Source organism: Ursus arctos, unplaced genomic scaffold, assembly GCF_023065955.2.
Source record: "Ursus arctos isolate Adak ecotype North America unplaced genomic scaffold, UrsArc2.0 scaffold_29, whole genome shotgun sequence".
Taxonomy (NCBI): Eukaryota; Metazoa; Chordata; class Mammalia; order Carnivora; family Ursidae; genus Ursus; species Ursus arctos.
Window position 1 is genome coordinate 4,951,657 of NW_026622974.1, and position 17,355 is coordinate 4,969,011.

General features: G+C 53.8%; 1 protein-coding gene across 1 annotated transcript; it reads right to left on the reverse strand.

Annotated features, from left to right (window-relative positions):
* Positions 1 to 320: 320 nt before the first annotated feature.
* Positions 321 to 16,199, reverse strand: MRPS18A (mitochondrial ribosomal protein S18A). Its single transcript, XM_026507358.4, has 6 exons — positions 16,061 to 16,199; positions 9,134 to 9,165; positions 6,462 to 6,569; positions 3,943 to 4,066; positions 3,673 to 3,742; positions 321 to 704 (listed from the first exon to the last, which is right to left on the reverse strand). The coding sequence occupies exons 1-6, from the start codon at positions 16,170 to 16,172 to the stop codon at positions 560 to 562; spliced, it is 591 nt and encodes a 196-aa protein (XP_026363143.1). The 5' UTR covers positions 16,173 to 16,199; the 3' UTR covers positions 321 to 559.
* Between the last annotated feature and the right edge of the window lie 1,156 nt (positions 16,200 to 17,355).

Sequence of the window (17,355 nt, forward strand, 5' to 3'; positions counted from 1 at the left end):
GGCGTCCAGGCTCCCGGCTCTAGAGCACGCGGTGGGGGGGCTGGAATGTGCTAGTGAGGGGGACATGGGGGGCGGAAAGGGCCGGGGGAGGGGACAGCCGGGAGTCCTCTGAGGAAAGCAGCCCAACGCATCTCCTCACAGCCCTCAAGCTGAAGAGCTGAAGGCTCTCGACACAGGGCACGGGCACCCACTTGGCCTGGGAACGTCCTCTGGTGGCGTTCATGTGGCCCATCACAAGAGAGGAGTGACTCGGGGCTCAAGAACCGGCTAGAAACGGGCTCAAGCCCCCTGCACTTCCCAGGCAGTAAGCACACACCCAGTGGCGGAGTCCGAGAGCCTGGTTTATGACGTTCCTTTGGGGAGAGCTCCTGGTGCCCAGCACTGAGCGTGGCCCAAGGCGGTCATGAGACCACAGCTGCTGCTCAGGGACCCCCCCCTCCCCCGTGCTGCTGCCAGGCAGGCCGAGGGCACCGAAGTCAGTCCCGCTGCCCGCCGCACCTGCCGCAGGAGCTGGGCCACCGTGGCGGGATGGGCCCGCGTGCGGGAGCCCTGCTCCCGGTCAGTGATGCAGCATCAGAGGCTTTCTTGAGTAGGAGACGTTGTCTTTCAGGAGGGGTGACCCCACGGCCATGCGCACCTTGTTCCAGCGGTGGCCTTTGTTATAGATGGGCTTGACAGAGCGGGGGGACCAGCGGGTCAGGTACCTGTGGAGGGAGGGTAGGGAGGTGGCTTGAGGGCCGGGGCCTCGTGCTGCAGCTGGGACAGCAGGTCAAGTCTCCTTGGGCCAAAGCCTTTCACCAGTTTCCCTTCTGGAGAAGCAGGGGCTTTTCCTGGGAGCAACGGCTGAGTGTGCCGTAAACAGATGGGCTGGGCTCTTGCCGCAAGCGTGTGTGGCCAGGGTCAGGCAGCCCAGGGCCACGCGCTCCCTTGATCTTTATGAGTTGTCAATGTTTGTGTGTATACTTGCTGGGGGAGGAGGCGGAGGAAGAGGCTGCCCAGAAAGATCACTCCTCTCTGGCCTCAGTAACGGGGAGAGGAGAGGCTGATGTAAGGCCTGAAGAGATCCTTCCCTCTTCCCCACTTGGCTCACTCTGCCACCCCGGCCTTCCGGGAGCTCCCCTGGGCGGCCATCACTGGCACAGGATCCCTGCCCCTCACCCAACCCATAATAGGAGCCCAGGGTGAGGGCCCATGGTATAGACCTAGCCCAGGAAGGTTCCTGTAAGTAGGAGGTGGGGGGAAAGATGGCTGCCGCCCACAGTCCTTTGGCCTCCTTTGGGGATGGCCAGGGCCCTAACAGTTCCCGGAAAAGTGGCTCATGCCGGCTGGGACTGGGGTTTACTCCATCCAGATTGAAACCTGGATCCTGTCCAGAGAGGCCCACCCTTCGTACTGAAAGCTTAGCCATGGCAAAACCAGGCTCCTCCCCTGCCTCTACTCTAGGCTGGGGCTCAACCCAGCTGCCGCTAGAGACCCTCACATGACAAACTTTTTCATTTAAAAAATTAAATCACCTTGGTTGGGACTTTTTAGATAAAACTGGAAAAAAAAAAAAAGATTGCTGATTTACACATTTCAGCTGAGCTCCCCTTCCCTGGACCTTGGTTTCCTGCTCTTAGCTCTGTGCAAAGGGAACAGTTCTGAGAGGAAGTAAAAAGCTGTGGGAAGTGCTAGCCTACACTCCAAGTACGAGGTGGGTGGGGGTGGTGTGTGTCTCTCCACGTGTATGGTCAATGCCAATGCCCCCCACAGTGAGGCCTCTGTGCAGTGGGTGGGGCCGATGGCTGGCTTTTCTATGGTCGGTGGTGCTGGGGCATCAGAGTAAAGGTGAAGGGAGGGGAACACCTGGCAGGTCCCCGAGCCTGCATCTCCCAGGTTTCAGAGAGGGTGGGGGAAGAAATGGGAGTGTGGGAACAGGCTCCCTAAAAGGAACGCTCACTGGGACCAAGGACCCCAGGAGAGCCTGAGGCTGACCAGCTTTTCCAGAGCTCCTGCCCTAAAGGTGCCCCCCTCCCCCGCCCTGGAGAAAACAGAGGGAAGCTGGGCTCCAGCTAGCCCTGGGCCTGATGCCTGTGCCACACGAACAGCCAGCTGGGGGGGTGGGGGGACTCTGAGCGGCCTCCAGTTAGCTCTCTGGGGAACACTCCAGCTCTAGGAAGAACCAAAGCTTCTTCGTACGTCTCTTGAAGGGGCAGGAGGAGGAAGAAGTGCGGCTCCCCAGGGCCCAGCAGAGCCTGGGCCAGTGCACGGCAGCTCAAGGACCTCTGGATGGAATCATCAAGTTCCTTGTTGCAAGAGAATCACACTCCTTCGTAGCCAGGACTCCCCCTCCCCCCTAGAGTGGCCTTTTGCAACCCAAGAGCCCCCACACATCATCAATCCTGTGTCACGTTAAAGGACACCGGATATAGGGGAGGGAGCCTGGCCTTGCTTCAAAGGCCTGAGGGCAGGATGGATCGTGTCCTTAGGCCTGCTGCTGTCTCTTTACAAGTCAGACGGGAGGGTGGGCTCAACTCCCAAATGGTCCAGAGCACAAGCGGGAAAGACAGGAAGAGGTTAATGTGTCCTGCTCCCCCAGGGCTGCTGGCAGATGGCCCAGCTAACCACGTGGGAGGTACAGGTGGAGATGGGCATGAGGCCAGGGTGCTGGCGAGGTGTCAGTGAAGACCCAGCTCTGGCCCTGCGCCCCAGTCCAGCCATCCGGAGCTGGAGCTGCCTGGCTGCCCCCCCCCCCTTGCCCGTTTTGTGGGGATCAGCCTTGGAGGTCTGCTGGGGATCGGCTTCACCCATCTTTGGTGCCCTACAGAGAGCAGTTACGGTAGCAGCCGGGGAGACTGAAGAGGGGAGGGGCCACTGACAGGGCGGACAAGAAGAAAAGACCAGAATCAATTTTATAGACCTGATCTACTCTCAAGTAGGGGCTATTACAGATCTGGGAAGACGTGAGTGTGGTTGTGTCCGAGACGGCGGAGGGCAGGGAGCTCCCGGCAGGATGGCTGTTGGAGTGTGAGACAAGAATCTGCTCCTACACCAGAGGGGGCCACCCTGCTTCGGCTGGAAGGCAGACTGACTGATTCCAGGGTCTGGGGGTGATTCTCTCCTCTACAAAAGCCCAGGACCTCCCAGCCCGCCCTGTGCAGCTGCTCAGGTTAACTGCACAACCCTAGGGAGCGCCATGGAGGCTGAGGTTCTGCCGCGCACGACTCGCACAGCTATATGCGGTGGCCCTACCCCAAAGAGCCCTCCCCTTTCTAAGGCCTCATTTTGCCCTTTAATAACCCCAGTGCTGGGAGACTGAAAAGTTTGTAGAAGCGCTCTGACATTCCCATAGCAACCCAGTATGATGTCATAAACAGGGGATTAGCACATTCTAATGCCCAACCGGCAGACCTTCTTACCCTCTCTGCCCTGTGCGGAGCGCCCAGCTGGGAAGGGAAGAGGAGAGAGGCTGAGGCCAGCAGGGGACGCTCACAGAAGCGTGCATCGGACCCACCGCAGCAGTGGTGGGGCCGAAGGGGGCGGCTGCTCACTCGGGGACGGATGAACAGGCAGCCGAGGGAGCACTCGAGCTCTGAGCTGGGGGACGAGCGCCAGTAAACGGCCTTCCAGCGGAGTCAGCGATGGCCGAGAGCCTGCAGAATGCTTGGGGTCGCGATACCCAGCTTTGCTTACCGGTTGAGTTGGGGTTTGCTCTTTGGAACATATCCTTCAGGAAGCCGAGGCCTGTGATTTGGGAAGAGACCTGAGTGGAGACAAGAGCACATGTGGGATGGCCTTGCGGCTCCCTCTGCAGCTCCAGGGGGCTAGAGGGAAAGCCCAAGGGAGTGGGAGGTTGGCAAGGGGGGGCAAGTACAGCGAAGACTCTGGATGTCCCTATCCCTTCCAGGAGGGGCTGGACCAGGGTCCTGGTTTCCCCCTCTTCGCCCCGAGAGGGCCTTCTACCTGCTCGGTGGGCCATCTTCACACACTCCTCAATCTTGCGGTGCTCCTCCTGGCACAGGCCTGTGACCCTTCGAGGCAGCAGGCCTCCGCAAGGCCGGATGAACTGACTGAGCAGCAGAACATCCTGGGGGCAACGGAAAACTGCAGTCAGCCTGCCAGTGGGTGTTTGGTCCGGGGCACAGGGCCTCGTGGCCCCCAGCGCCCCAAGGGGCTGGTGTCTCCCTCGGGAACCAACAGGACACCACACCCTCCATGCAGAGCTTTTGCACGCTGGCCGCCTTTACCCTACCAAATCCTAAATCCCAAGTTGGTTAAGATTTTCCAACCCCAAGGGCTCCCAGCATCTCCGTGGGAATCTCTGAGAGACCGGAGAACAGAAACTCTTCATGAAGTGTTCATCGTTCCAGCACGGGCAGCACCTCGCCTCGTAATGAAAGGGCTGTGACTCTCCTTGGGCGAGGTAGGGGTGAAACCACACAAGGGGGGAAACCAGGACCGCCTCCACCCCCACAGCCTACAGGCCACGGGCACGGGCCACGGGCCAGAGTACACCCAGACAGCCCTTCCACCTCTGCAGTCCCCTGCAAGCGCAGGCAGCATGCGAGCTGGGGGGGAAGGGTCAGGGCGGCGAAGTTAAGAGCCACATCGTCTAAGCCCCCTGTGGCCAGATGTGAATGGATTCTTGGACTTCCTTTGGACCATCAGACTGCTTCGGATGAGTCAAGGACACAAGGATAAACTAGGGCCAAAATCAAGAAAAGAGACCACTTTCCCCTCTTTCATTGGGTGACTGAGGGGGTTAAATAAAAGCCACTGCTTCCCCAAGGAGATGGGGCCCCGCCCACCAAGGGGCCGGCACGCCGTCTTCACAGGCCTGCCCCGCACACCGCTGCGCTCGCTGCCCTGGCAGGCGCCTCGCTGTACAACCGCGGATCTGTTTTAATCACTGGACAGCTCCTGAGGGACCCAGGCCCCCCAGTCCCACCCCTGTAATCTTTAGAATCTGGTGAAAAGAACTCGGATTGGATTATCCAGGACTAATAAACTGGGCCCGCAGCCCCGGGCCCCACCGTAGGCTGCCAAACAAGCTGACGGCTCCGTGCAGCTCGGGCTAACGGTGTCCTGAGCGGAAAGGGGTAAAAGGAAAACAGCTTTAGCCTTTACCTCGGAGGGGATTGGATTTCGTCTGCTGGATAAACAGAGCCAAGTCCACTTCCTGGAAACGGCTGGTAGGAGTGCCCCGTGGTGGTTAGGCAGGTGTGGACCTCACTTCCCCATCTTTGGCTGGGATTCTAAGTACGGCCACGACCCCACTAACTTCTGTACCACAAGAAGCTGTGAACACTGCCCAGTGGCCTGCAGGGTTCCTATCACTGCAGGCGTCCATGAGCAGAAGGGCGGCCGAGCAGAGCGAAAGGAGCACCCCCTCCCCGCCGGGTGGCCCGGAGCCAAGGCTCCCAGCCCAGGAGATTAGTTGGGTCATTCTGTCCAGATCCCATGGGCATGTGGCCTCTCCTGCTCTCACCACCTGACCGGGATCTCTGTCCTTTGTCATCCCATTCCACAGAGCGGTACAGGGACAACTTGCAGGTCAAACTGGCCCAGAGCCTGAATCACCGGAAACCTAAAAATAGGGTGCTTAATGTCACCAATAGAACCCTGAAGGACAAGTATGGATTTCTCTAGGGCTCGTCCTTCTCCCAAGCCCGCCCTGCTTCTAGAGAGGACGGAGAATAGTGTCAGGATAGTAGGCTCTGCCTGGGTTCTCCATCCCCGGAGTTTACATCCTGGCTCTGATACTAGCTGGGTGATCGGAGGCCAGCCAGTTCATCATGACCTTTTCCATGCCTCGAAGTTCCTTGTCTGGAAACCAAGGATAAAGAAAGTCCCTACTTACTAGGGATACTGTGAAAACCAAGTGAACGAAGGCCTGTAATGCGCACCACCGTGCCTGACACAGAGCCTGCACTGACTGGGGGTACCCACTCTGTTCACCACCATCACCTTTCCGTGGAGAGACCAGCTCTAGGGGAGCTGGAGCAAACAGGAGTCTCTGTAGCTATGGAGACAGTCATGTGTCCCCAGATCACAGCGAGGACTCTCAAATATACCCTCCCTGTCAAAGGAGCAAAGCCAAATCCAGATTCCGATTCTATCCCTTGGGAACACACCCTGCGAGACGGGGTTACAGGGTTGGTGGTCTGACGTGCGCGCAACCAGCCCACGATCTAAATTAGCGACTCTCAAGGCCGGCTACCCTGCACAATCACCTGGGCAGCTGTACACACTGGTGACGGCCAGGCTCCACCCAGACCAAGCGCAGTCAATGTCTGCGGGTGGCCCGAGTAGGACTTTCAAGCTCCCTCGGGCAGCCATGGTCTTGAGAGCCACCGGACGTCTTTGGTGGCTCCACGGGACGCAGCAGCGGCTGGCGGTGGGGGCCGGGGATGCTGCTGAAGGGAACCAGGGAGGACAGCCCCCGCCCTGCAGAGCCGGGGTCGGCCCAAAGCTCCGCTCACCTCGTAGCCGTACTGGTGCTTCAAGTTCCACCGGCAGATGGGGCACTGGCCAGAGGGGTTGGGCGGGTTTGGGCTCTCCTTGGGAGTCCCCGTTAGCCGGCCTTCGATCTAGGAGGAAGAGAAAGAGAGCCAGTGAGGGACAGGGCACGTGGAGCCTCAGCTCCCTGAGCCACCCTCCAAAATGGTGAGATGCCGGGGAAAGTGATCTGTGGGGGCCCTGTGGGGGTAGCGAATAGGTCTCCCCACGTCCGCTGCGGTGCTGGTCCTGCAGCTACGGCATACCGGACCTCAGGGTGGCCAGACACGAGATTCGGTGGCACGCAAGCGTCGTGGCAATGAGACAATGCTGGGGGCAAGAAGGAGGGGTTCTGTCAGCTGAATTCTACCTTTCCTTCCTCAGAAACAAAACAAAACAGAACAAAACACCAGAACATTATGCTTCCCGCTCTGGGAAAAAGTAATACATGCACATGGTAAAAAGTTTCAGACGGTGCAGGGATACACAGTTGAAAGGAAGTCTCCCTCCCACCCCACATATCGTATCCTTCTCAGGAAACCGCCCTCTCCAGCTTCATCTGACAGAGGCGAGTCTACGCCAGCGGTTCTCGATCAGGCAGGATTTTGCCCCCCAGGGGACACCGGACCATGTCAGAGACATTTTTGATTGTCACAGCTGGGGGCTGGGGTGCTCCGGGCATCGAGCGGGGAAGCTGCTAACCACACTGCAAGGCCCAGGAGAGCCCCCACAACAAAGCCCCAGCCAGCCCCAAACGCCAGCAGCGCCGAGGCTGAGCGCACCCGCTCTCTGCCTTTACGAGCAGGCGTGCACTCCTGGGAAGATATATTCCCCTGCCCTCCTCCTCGCTTTTATCATTTTGGATGCCACCTTTCAAATCCTGCTGAGGCCATGTGTGCAATGACCTCCGCCATTGCTGCTGTATCCTGTGACACAGCCTTGGAATTACTAAGTGTAATAAGCCAATGATCTGGGAGGCGGCTCTGATTACAAGAGGGGGAGTTTAGAAAGCCTTGCTGATTGAGGCCACGGATTATGAGAGGGAAGTTGGGACAGGTCTGAGGCTTTGGGAGGGAAGCAATACTGTCTCCTGGGGGAGAAACTGGCAAAAGGGAAAGGGGGCTGTGCAGGGCACTGCTACCCAACTTTCTGCCAAGGCCACAGCAGCCATGCCAGAAACAGAGAAGTACGCTAGGGAAAATGTGGAGGTGCTCGCTGGGTCTTGGGAGGGGGTTACGGTGGGCCTGGCAGGGGGCAGGGTAACATTTACTGACTCCCTATTGTATGCCTGGCTCTGTGCTAGTAACGGTTCAATTAGGTATCACCTAATTTCACCCCCAAGACCTGGTGAAGGAGGCATCATGATCTTATGTTGCAGATGAAGAAAGCGAGGCCCCAGGAAGCGAGCAGTGCCCTGTTAGCTGTGGCGGTGGCTCTCCGCGGAGGCGCGGGTGGGCTTCCTTCAACGGGTCTCAAGGAGCCGCCGTGTCTCCACGTTCATTCTGCAAATAGCAGCCTGACGCCCCACATGAGAAACACTCCATACTCATAAGCCAGATGTATTTTTCTCCACCAGCATGGAGTTCCTAGGGTGAATGCTTGTTTTGGCTTTGAATAAGGGAACCAGAAGAGGTGCCCAAAGGGGACGGGGCCCCGTAAAAAGGACTGTTTTGAGGCTAAGCAATGAAAAGGCTGAGTAGTATTCAAGAGGGAACCCTAAGGGCTCGTCCTGGGGATAAGGCTGCTTTGGGGAGGACCGAGCTTGTCTGGCTGCCAGAAGGGTTAAATCCCTGGTTGACATGGAAGTTACAGAGGCTTCTGGGAGCTCTGTGGAGTGGTTGAGATTTCTTGGAAGCATGTGAAAACAACGTTGTCTTTTAGGGATTATAGGATAATCTAGGCCCCATGACTCCCCGAGAAAGGGAGGTGAGATGGGCCCGATGAGGGAAAGGGGGGAGTAGGTCGATGAAGAATCATCCTAGGTTTTTAGCCAACAGACACGCCATGGCGCTGGCTAGTGAGCCCAGGGCCCAGGGAGCACTGCCTTTTAATGGTATCAGTTAAAGAGTAGCCTGGTCATTCTGGGCAGGAAAGAAAGCTGAAATCCAGGCTCCCCGACACGGGTCAACTTACTTGGGCTCTCTACTCTCACCACTGCCTTGGTTTCCCCCTTGGAAAACTGATTTATCCCCACCAAGGACGTATCAGCAAAGACCTCTGAGACCTTATCATACCAAAGGCCACTTTAGGGGCGTGTGGGTGGTTCAGATGGTTGGGCATCTGCCTTCGGCTCGGGTCGTGATCTCCAGGTCCTGGAATCCAGCCCCACATCGGGCTCCCAGCTCAGTGGGGAGTCTGCTTCTCCCTCCCCCTCTGCGCCCACTCCCTGCTTATGCACGCTCTCTCAAGTGAATAAAAAAATCTTTAAAAAAAAGCCACTTTAATCAAACAACGGATGCCTCAGTCCAGGCACGATGACTGCTCCTGATTCAACCACATGACAGAGCACAGCTTGAAAAACGTCACACTGTGGGACTTATGGTGACAGAGGGAGCTGCTCCTGACTCCAGGTTGGGCCGGCCTCCCTGCCCGCCGCTCCCCCCAGGCAGCTCCAGGCGTTAAAGAGCTTGTAAGGGGCCAATTCGATGATACTTACTATGGTCGTCTTCCCTTCTTGGATCTCCACCACTACAGAGATAAAGGGGAAAAATCAGGTCAGCCATTTAATAAGGAACAGGGAGTTTCAAATAACAGCTCAAATTCTACACATGCAGAAAATCGGAGCCTTCGGTCTGCACTCTCCCACGGTCCCCACCTGGGAAAGAAAGCGTGCAGGGTTCATCTCCAAGTGCCAAGGCTCTGTGCCCTCGAGGCTGGGTGGGGGCAAGCCCAGATGCCCAAGTAATACCATCTCTCTGGGATTAAGGGTCTCCACACTGTTTTTGTCTTTCTAAGCCGAGATTCATCTTGGTTCTAAACCAAGGGAACTGGCAAGCTCCTGCCCTCCCGTGGCTAGCAATAATGACCTCAGAGTCGGGGTGGGCGGGGGCGGAAGCAGCTAAAAGACCTTCAGAAGTACCTATTGCGTGTGTCCTTTCATGACGAGATTCCGACAAACATGGCTTCTGACCCTGAAGAATGTGCAGTCTCTGATACAGGCTCCACGGCCCCAGGGCAGATAAGGAGCGAGACAAGCTCTAGGAGACACTTGTGGGAGTTAAATCCTCTGCCCTTCTCCCCACGACCCCTGCAGGGTTGCACTGGGCTCCCTATACGGGAGCCGGCGGTGGCAGGGGTGGGGGTGAGGGGCCTGCAGGGGCTGCAACGGGCTGTTTTCGGGAGACTACTGCAACTGCAAACGGAGGGGGGCGCCCTCAGCCGGTTTAGGTCGGAGGCGGTCACAGGAGAACTCGAGGGTGGGTTTGGGTAGGTCGCGCACATCCCTCAGGCTGTGTGTATTTCCCAGCTTACTGAACCAGGATGAAGAATGACAACTTCAAGAATATTCCAAGGAAGAACCAAGACAATGGCGCCACGTTTGGCAAATATACCCAAACAAAGCCCTTGGAGAGCCCCCTCGTTCTCCGGTTTCTTTAGAAAGCGGGGAGCCGCTGCCGTCAGCCTAGGAACCGGCACGCAGCAGAGGCTCAGTCAATGCCAGCGAGCACCAAGGCCACGAAATCCTCGCCAGGCCCCCTTCTGACTCCTTGCCACCGCCGCAGAAAACGCGTGTCCGCACGGCTGGACTGCGAACTGGCCCCCTACGAACGAACACCCTACTGAAACAGCAGCCAGGCTCCCACAATTAGTTTTACTCAGCTTCAGCCCAGGCAAGATGCAGCGCAGCTTAGAAAGAGCCTAAGGTTTGGGGGGGGGGGGGTGCTGGTGGCTCAGGCGCTGGAGCGCCGGACTCTTGGTTTTGGCTCAGGTCCTGATCTCGGGGTGGCGAGATCCAGCCCGCGCCTGGCTCTGAGCTCTCGGCGGGGGATCTGCTTGGGATTCTCGCTCTTCCTCTGCCCCTCCCATCCGCGCTCTCTCTCTTTCTCTAAAAATAAATAAATAAATAAATCTTTAAAAAAGACAGAGAGAGCCTGAGGTTCTTAGTGTTAAGAATCTAGTGAAAGTTACGGACCTCTTCCTGGAAACCCGCTGGTAAGCACGCATACAATCAGACATGTGTACCTAAATGGTAATGCTGGTTTTCTCTCGGTGGTGGCGGTACGTGATTTTTACTTTGTTCTTTATGCCTGCCTGGATTTTCTAAAGTTTTTAAAATAAACATGTACTGCTTTGGCAATAAAAAATAAACAGCAAAAAGAGAGAAAGAGAATGAACGTCTAAGAAAAAAGTGAGGCAATTCTAACCCAACCGGAGGCCCTCAGCAGCATCTGTGATCACTGAGCTCTGTGACCAACACCTAATTGGACACAGACTGCCTGGAATTGTCCCCCATTTGTTTTCTGGGCAAGGCCATTCATAAAGCCTCATTACCGCCAACAACCAACCTGAGAGCCCCTCAGTGTTTCAACTCCAGATACACACAAAGGAGTCAGGATGGTCAGAAAGGCCCTGAGGTTTTCTCCAGAACACTGTAGTTAACTACTCAATTCAAAGACAAACGAGTTCTCTCCCTGTAAAAGAAAATGCGTCACCCCACACACGATCTACTTGTTCCAAACGGAACAGAGACCAGCCTAAACGGGATGTGGGCGAGACTCAGCCTGCTGCTCAGCAGGGAGGCCAGCACAGCTGCGGGACCGTCACTGGAATGTGTCAACCTACAGACACAGGGGAGCAGAAGCAGGGCAGAGCCCCAGCTCAGCAGAGCTTCCAGGCACCCCAGAAACTTTGCAAAAAAACCAACTTGGGAGAGGGATGGAAGGCAACCAAATCCAAGCGGCAACAGGTGAGGGGGAAGTTTCTAAGAATCCTGGGAGGAAACAAGGAGAGACACATTCCTGGTACCACTTGAGCCAGCAGAACGAGCGCCTGAAACACAAAGCCGATAAACATGTGGTTCCCCTCTCCTCTCCTCTCCCGCGGAGGCACTTGGGTCCTCACCCTGAGGTAAACAAATCTAACAAAACCCACATCACTCCCGGCAAAGAACCAAACCCTGAAGTCATCCCGTTGGCCCCTGGAGAAGAGATCAAAGCCTGTGGCTTGCTCCCCACACAGCAACCCTGAGCCAGTGAATCATCTTACTATATGCCAGTGGGTAAAACAATAGGCAGACGCTTACCTACTACAGACCATTTGTCAAACCAGGACGAATGACCTGAGAACTGCTGCAAGACTGAGAGTGATCAGGGCGGTGTCTCAGTGCAGGGGCAGGAGGCCTGGGTGAAGCCTCAAGAAGCCCCTAGATTTTAAGCCTCTGAAAACAAGAGATAGGAATCGAAACAGTATTGCTTTTCAGCGTGCATACAAACACAGGTCAAAACCAAACAAAACCTGAGATCCGGTTTGTCCCTGGCCTCCTTGCCATTCAAGATGGGGGTAACCATGAAAAACTGGACTGAGAGACTTAGGCACTAACAGACAACTTGTTCGGAATAAGGTGGACTCACTTTGAGTTCTGAGATACGGCTACTCGGAAGTAAACTAAGGGAAGACGTGAAGCTGGAGTTTCTAAACTGGTGTCAGGGACCAAATCTTCTAAGATAGGCACTTCTCTCACACACATCAAATACTCCGTCCCACGTGAGACGATACATCTGCCGAGCAGCCCCAGAGAGCACAGCGCGGCTGCCCCTACCGCGGAGAGTGGCAGCAGACCAGGAAGACCGTCTTTGCCCTAGAGGAGAAAAGGGCACGAAACCAAGTATGGGAACTTCGCTACAATAAAAGTCTATGCCTCGTAAAGAGGTCCTTTGAGTACTTCAATAAATACTCGCTTAGGATGGAGTCCAAGATAACCGAATTGTAACAGTCTGGAGCAAACAGTGCTGGGGTGAGAGTGCAGTGAACGCAGAAAGACCTCAATGGCCACATAAACACAGACGCAGAGAACCGCAGGAGTATCAAGACCCAACTGTTCAGTGAAGGAGGAAGGGAGGACCCATGATGATGTGGAGGGCGCTGCCGCAGGAAGTGCCCAGAGACCAAGTTCTTCTTGGAAGGGATCCATGGAAACCAAGTCCCAAGCAGAGTATGACAGCATGGAGTCACTGATGGTAAAAGGCGGCACTCACAAGTCTTGGGGGAGGGCCAGGGAGAGGAGTGTGGGTTTGGGAAGTGTGGCTACACTTGTGGCCATTGACTACTTTTCTCAAACTCCTTCCCCACTCCCCTCTGTTCATCTTTAATTCTACTACTCAAGTTTTCGGATTCTCTAATCACCTACCCCGTCCTTTCCCCTGGACCTGGGAGGGAATGTCTCTCTGACTAGGCTTCACTGTGCTCTATCCATTAGCAGGTTCCTCTGGACTGTGTCCCTTGAAGGCTTTAAAGCACTCAACTCACACACTCCCCTCTCAAAGCTTTCAGCTACAGGGCTGCCCATCCTGCCAGGTGCATCCTTGTCTCCAACGCTAGGTCCTCCAGAAAGCCCTCAGCTAACGGGAAAAGATGAAGAAAATTCCCACTCATTTTAGCACGCTCTGCTCTAGTTTCTGATAGCGGATTCCTGTTCATTCAGAGTCACATGTGTTTTCGTTTTAAATACATTTCCTTCCCAAAAGTGATAAGGCAGGAATGAGATCTCACACAACCTTTCCCATAAGCACTCCACAGTCTTCAGCAAGTTAACTGATGAGAGCTTTCAGGTGGGAGAACCACAGGGCAGCCCCTCCACGGAGCACCACGGCAGTCCTAGTGGTGGGAGGGAGGAGTGCTGGCTCCACGTCCGATGCTACCACTTAGCAGCGGGGTGACCTGGGCAGCTACTCAACTCCTCTGGGCCAGATTTCCTCATGTGGAAAAAATGTCAGGAATATCCGCCTTTAAAGATTGTTGAGAGGAGGCGCCTGGGTGGCTCAGTCGTTAAGCATCTGCCTTCGGCTCAGGGCGTGATCCCAGAGTCCTGGGATCGAGCCCCACATCAGGCTCCTCCGCTGGGAGCCTGTCTCTTCCTCTCCCACTCCCCCTGCCTGTGTTCCCTCTCTCGCTGGCTGTCTCTCTCTTTGTTAAATAAATAAATAAAATCTTAAAAAAGAAAAAAAAGATTGTTGAGAGGACGGAATAAATGTATGTGGAAAACCTAGCACAGTGCTTGCAGCAGGCACAGACTAAACCCCAATTTCCATTTTTGTCTTCCTTCACTTTTGTTCCTTCCACTATCCTTCTTGCCTTTGTGCGTCTTACCAAACTTTCGAGCAGGCTTTCGCAACAGCAGCACAAGCGACATTTCAGGCCAGGTGGTCCTTTGCTAGGGGGCCGTCCTGGGCACTGTGAGACGCTTAGCAGCATCCGTGGCCTCTACCCACCAGAGGCCAGGGACACCAGTTGTGACAACCAAACATGCTTCTAGACATTGCCAGATGTTCCCAGGGGACAAAACTGCCCTCAAATGAGAACCACTGCTTTAGCCTGAGAGTCTCTACAGGCAAGAGCATGGAATGCTGGGTGCTCATAAACTCTAAAATTAAATTATACTACTTGATACTCTGAAAAGTAGGATGCTTGAATATTTTCAGCAAAACACCCAGCTTTCTGCCCACAACTTTAAATTCTGTGTGTATGATATTGTTTGGTTGTCAGATGTACCAGGCGGGACCAGTCAAAATGAACTATATATGTAATATTTTATGCCTTACACGTAACAAGTAGTGTATCAAGACAAAGTTTTTTCATTTAAAGGCTCTGAAGACAGGTGGTTTTCAAGCAGAATAAAGAATACGGTTGTGCCTTCATGTAAGATCACATCGATTCAATTATTTAGCTTTCAGGTCTGACAGCAAGTAACAGAAGAGTTACCAACCCAGGTATTTATGGAGAGAAGTTCAAAGACCCATCTGACTATAGAGTCTGTCATTTCACAAAATCTCCAACTGAAAAACTTCTAATCTCAAATACTCCTTTGTAAACAAACAAACAAAAAACTATTCGTCTTGCCCATCCTCTGGGAACATAGCAAAGAACTGTTTTCAACTCTGACTTGCACAATGGATATGTAAATTACAGCTAATAGAGCCTGACACTTAGTAGATACCCTCAAAAATGTTACAGGTATCTGCTTAGTTTGTCTTACCGTGTCCTTTCTATCATCAGCATGATCTTTTTGGAATCTTTCTTTATTAATGGATTGGTTTATCTAATACTAACCAGGCAGTATCTGGATTTTGTTGTTCTTTCTAGCGTATGTTCCGTCTTCCCTTCATAGCTAAATTCTTCTAACATACACCTATTTCCATTTCTTCATGAAATATCCCTTTGATTTCCCCAAACTGGGACCCAGCCCTCACTTCTCCTGAATCTGGGATGGAGGCCAAGTCCAGCTGGTTGGGGCTGGGCCTACCAGGAGCCCTGTCTGCTACTGCTGTTTGAAAGCTACAATAGCTTTCTTTCTGAGACAAATCCAATGGATTCCTCAGTAGGTTCTTCTTTTTGAACTTCTCTGCTCCCTCTGACAACAATGATAACTCTTTTCCTCTCCGCACCTCTCAGCTTTAAAGGATCCGCTGGCCAGTACTATGCCAGACTCTTAAAAACAAACAAACCCACGTGAGTTCTTTTGCACATCACGCATCCATTCTGGCTTCCAGCAGTGCACAAAGAAAGGCTTCGCCCTGACAGACCTTTTCACTCTGCCAGATTCCATCCTTTTATAAGCCTGTTCAAGACACATTTCCAATTGGGTTTCTTTTTCTGGTAACCAAAGCTCCCTGTAGTTAATCATGGAAATACCTAAGTTGCATTTATTGGAGTGTATACATATCACCTCATTAGAACCTCACTTCTCAGGAAAAGAGCTATATTTTCTCTTTTTCCAGAATCCCTTGACAGTTTGAAGTACAGTACTTGGCCTTCAGTAAGCTCCCAGTTCAAGGCTTGACTCAGGCTACCTTTGCAGGCTTATGATTAATGAAAAGGAGAACCACTATCCCGCGCTCGTCTGTTTCAGCTGTCGGATGGCTTTTCCACCTTGGCTTCCATCTCTCTGGGAGACTAGCGGAGGGGGAAGAAAAAACCGCCATCAGAGCACAGCATTTTCAGATGAGAAACTGGAAAGGGAGGCCCTGGGGAGGACAGCCACATGTCCCTCCGTCAAGGTCCACGGATTTTTTTTTTTTTTTTAAAAACAAAGGAGGCGGCAGCTGAGAGAATACGGAAAGCAAAACTAACACGCAGACCTCTACCGAAAACTTTTCTGAATCCCGGGACAGGTTTCTTCCTGCCCCTGCTAACTAATCAGGGCTTTCTTTCCGTCCTTCCCTGCCCTCACCAGTGAGAACACTCGCGAGCGGTGAAGATAACAGCACCAAGGTCTGGAAAGTGCTTTCAAGCACCCCGGAGCTCCAGCATCTCCCGCGTTCCAGAACCGCGCGAAGGAAAGGGAGGGAGGGGAGCACGGGGGCTGGAGAAAGCAACTTCCACTGCCCTCTTCCTCAGCCTTGGGAGGTAGCCGGGATCCAGGACTCACCTTCCCTGAACCCGCGAGCTGGAAGCCGAGCCCAGCTGGTCGCGATCGGGCTAGCCAGGAGCCCTCGAAGCAGCCGTCCACAGGAGGACAGCAGCACATTGAGGGCCGCCATCTTGAAAGCCAGCGGTGACCTCTTGTGCACTTCCGCTTCCGGAAGGGCGCGCGCGCAGCCGCAGTGGTGAGCAGGGAGTGTGCCGCTGTGGGCTCTACCCGCCCCCCCGCCCCCCGCCCCATACTCTTGCACTTCCATTTCCCTAGTCTCTCCGGCGTAGGGTTAAGTATAGAGATTTCTGTGTTAAGCCGGTCTTCGTTCTGAAGGTCTAGGGCCCGTGTTCTAGTTCCCGTCTGCCAGTCCTCGAAGTGTCAGGTCGCTTTCGTTCCCTCACAGGCTTCCTTTCTTAAAATCACATACACCACCCATATTTACTTAAAAGCTTCTTCTTCAACTCAGATGTGGATTTTCTGCCTCTTGTGGCTAAGGCTAGACCTGTACAGTAGAGTTTGAAATTGTTAGGACTCTGGTTCTGGAACGTCAGGTATCAGGCAGACCCTGGATAGAGTTAATTCCTACCTTCTCCACCAATCTCCGTTTCTCTCCCTCCCCCCACTCCCAATACGCACTTGTCTTTCATTCTCCTATAGCTAACACTTCCTTTTGCCCCCAGGGCCTTTGCACAGCTATTTCCTCTACCTGCTCTTTGGCCATCTGCTAAACTCCTACTTAATTCTCAGAGGTCAGCTCAAAATTCACTTCCACATTAGAGTCCTCCGTAACCTCCCCGTTACTGGCTCTCAGCACCAGATAACTCTCCATTCTAGTACTTGGCATAATGGCGGTTTTACATCTATTTGTATAATATGTGTCTCTCCACCAGATTGTAAACTCCATGAAGGCAGAGATACGTTTTTTTTGTTGACTTTTATCTCCAGCAGTTAACGCAATGCTGACACATAATAAGTGCAATATATAGTTGTTGAATGAATGAGTAGAATCTTACAGGGTTGTGAAGATAAGACCTAAGCGCTCAATAAACAAAAGCTAATTAATAAGGCAATTACTGAGATAGACCCTCGTGCTGGGTACTTTTCATAAGTTTGATGTACTTTCATAATGAGAAGCTTGTAGTACTATAAAGAAAACCCAACTGCCTGGTTTTCCCTCTTTTGGATTTGCGGGATATATAGGATGCCCCCCTAGAGCTACGTAAGAAACACACACAGCTCAGTTCTTCCACTTGGTGAATAGGATATTCTTTTCCACCCTCCATAATAAACCTAAAAGGGGATTTTTCTGG